Below are 1,804 nucleotides of genomic sequence, written 5' to 3'. Positions count from 1 at the left end.
GAGATAGTGGGGAGGAGGGGGGGAGGCACCCAACCAACAGCTGTTCCGTCCTCTGTGAAAAGCGCGCGCGACTTTTGAAATAGTTGCGTCATTGTCTTTCTCTGTGTCTGTCCCAACGGACGTTCGGTGACCGGTCCCGGTGCACTCTCATTCCAAGTCTGTGTCGTCCGCTTGTCCGCAGGTCGAGCAACCACCGACCGGTGTCCCCTAGCCAGCCAGCGAGAAGAGGCCGTTTTGGATTTAACGCACCACCCACAAGACGACCGGACCATTTTGGATTAACGTGCCGATGACAACAAGCGACTCAACACCAAGAATCCGAGCCATTATAGTTAATTTTATCGTATGAACCGCGTGTGTTTGTGAGTGTGGAAACCAGTGATACTGCAGTGAAATGTATTAGTTACCGCGTTAAACCCAAAAGTATTTTCTCGTCTCTCTCGACACGGAGAAAAACAAACCGTCTTTTCTACTTTTATAAAAAATAATTCCGCGTGTGCCTGTGAAGTGCCAGTGAAGTTGTAGTTTCAATGCAAGAGGATACGAGCAGCAGTTCCGATGAAGTGTCCCAGCTGCTGTTTAGGACCAAGGACCATGACCCCTCGGCCCGGGCGGACGCGCCCCTGGAGGCCGAGGGCTCCGAGTGCCCCGAGGTGCCGGAGGGCGCGGACGGCCCCGCCCCGCCTCCGTCGGTGCCCCGCGAGGCGGCCTTCGGCTCTGCTTTCGGCTCTGCCTTCGGCCCCGCCTTTGGCCCGCCCGGCCTCGGACTGTTCAAAAACCTGCCCCTGCCCTCGTTCGCGGCCGTGCCCCCCGCGGGGCCCGGCCCGGCCAGCCCCTCTCTGAGCCCCGCCGGCGGCGCCGAGCACCTGTCCATGCCGCCCTGCCCCGGGGCCGGGGCGGCTGCCGGCGGCGTGGACGCGTCGCCCCGCATCGCGCCCATCACCTTCGTCGCCAACAAGTACGTCCTGCTGGACAAGGTAGAGGGCAGCTCGTTCTTCAACTGCGTCGACGTCCACACGAGGGAGCAGCTCGTCTGCAAGGTGAGTCGAAACGTACGGCTTCCGGCCGGACCGGTCGCGGATGGCACTGTCTCTCTCTCTCGCTCTCGAACGCCTCGCCATCGCGCCTCGCGGGAGACGAGAGCAACAAACTCCGACGCAAACGAGGTTGGGCGTCTTGCGCTTCGCTTCCACATCCGGCCCCACCGCTGCGGGGTGGCGCCGCCGGCCGCCTCCTCGGGACGACACACTTTACGCCATTATTTTCAAAGTTTCCCGCGTCGCGCGCGCGCCCCGCCGCTGACATTGCGCGGCGCATTGGGTCGCCCCTCTCATTTCCATAGACCCTTTTGCCGCAACGGTCATGGCCTTGTAGGCGGGCGCCACCGGCGGTGCCTCTGCGTTTGTTTTGCAATGGGACACACGAGGAGATACCATCGCGTTTCGGACACTCATTGTAGTCGCTGTGCCGGGCAGGGCGCGTGTCATTGTCTAGGATCAGTTCTGCACGAGGGGGTTTTATCTCGGCATTTTCGTGTACAGACTACTCCGTATTACGCGTATTACGCTGATTACAAGGTATTACCGGGTATTACAGAGTATTACCAGGTATTACAGGGTATTACCAGGTATTACAGGGTATTACAAGGTATTACAGGGTATTACAGGGTATTACAAGGTATTACCGGGCATTACAAGCCGAGAAAGTCCACACTATTCTAACACTCCCCGCAACAAATAACGTAGGAGTACGTGCAGCAGACCGTACTGGCTGAGCGTTAGTCGTTAGTGTGCTAAAATTCTCA

General features: G+C 58.7%; 1 protein-coding gene across 1 annotated transcript in view; it reads left to right on the top strand.

Annotated features, from left to right (window-relative positions):
- LOC127750957 (tribbles homolog 2-like) overlaps window positions 1–1,804 on the top strand; it is a gene marked incomplete in the record, with an annotated part of 54,057 nt that overhangs the window by 10,381 nt on the left and 41,872 nt on the right. Inside the window, 1 exon segment of the mRNA XM_052273710.1 lies at window positions 182–1,040. Coding sequence (XP_052129670.1) covers window positions 531–1,040 — 510 coding nt within the window.

Source organism: Frankliniella occidentalis, unplaced genomic scaffold (assembly GCF_000697945.3).
Source record: "Frankliniella occidentalis isolate FOCC.00 unplaced genomic scaffold, Focc_3.1 Scaffold295, whole genome shotgun sequence".
NCBI lineage: Eukaryota > Metazoa > Arthropoda > Insecta > Thysanoptera > Thripidae > Frankliniella > Frankliniella occidentalis.
This window is presented reverse-complemented; position numbering and strand designations above follow the sequence as displayed.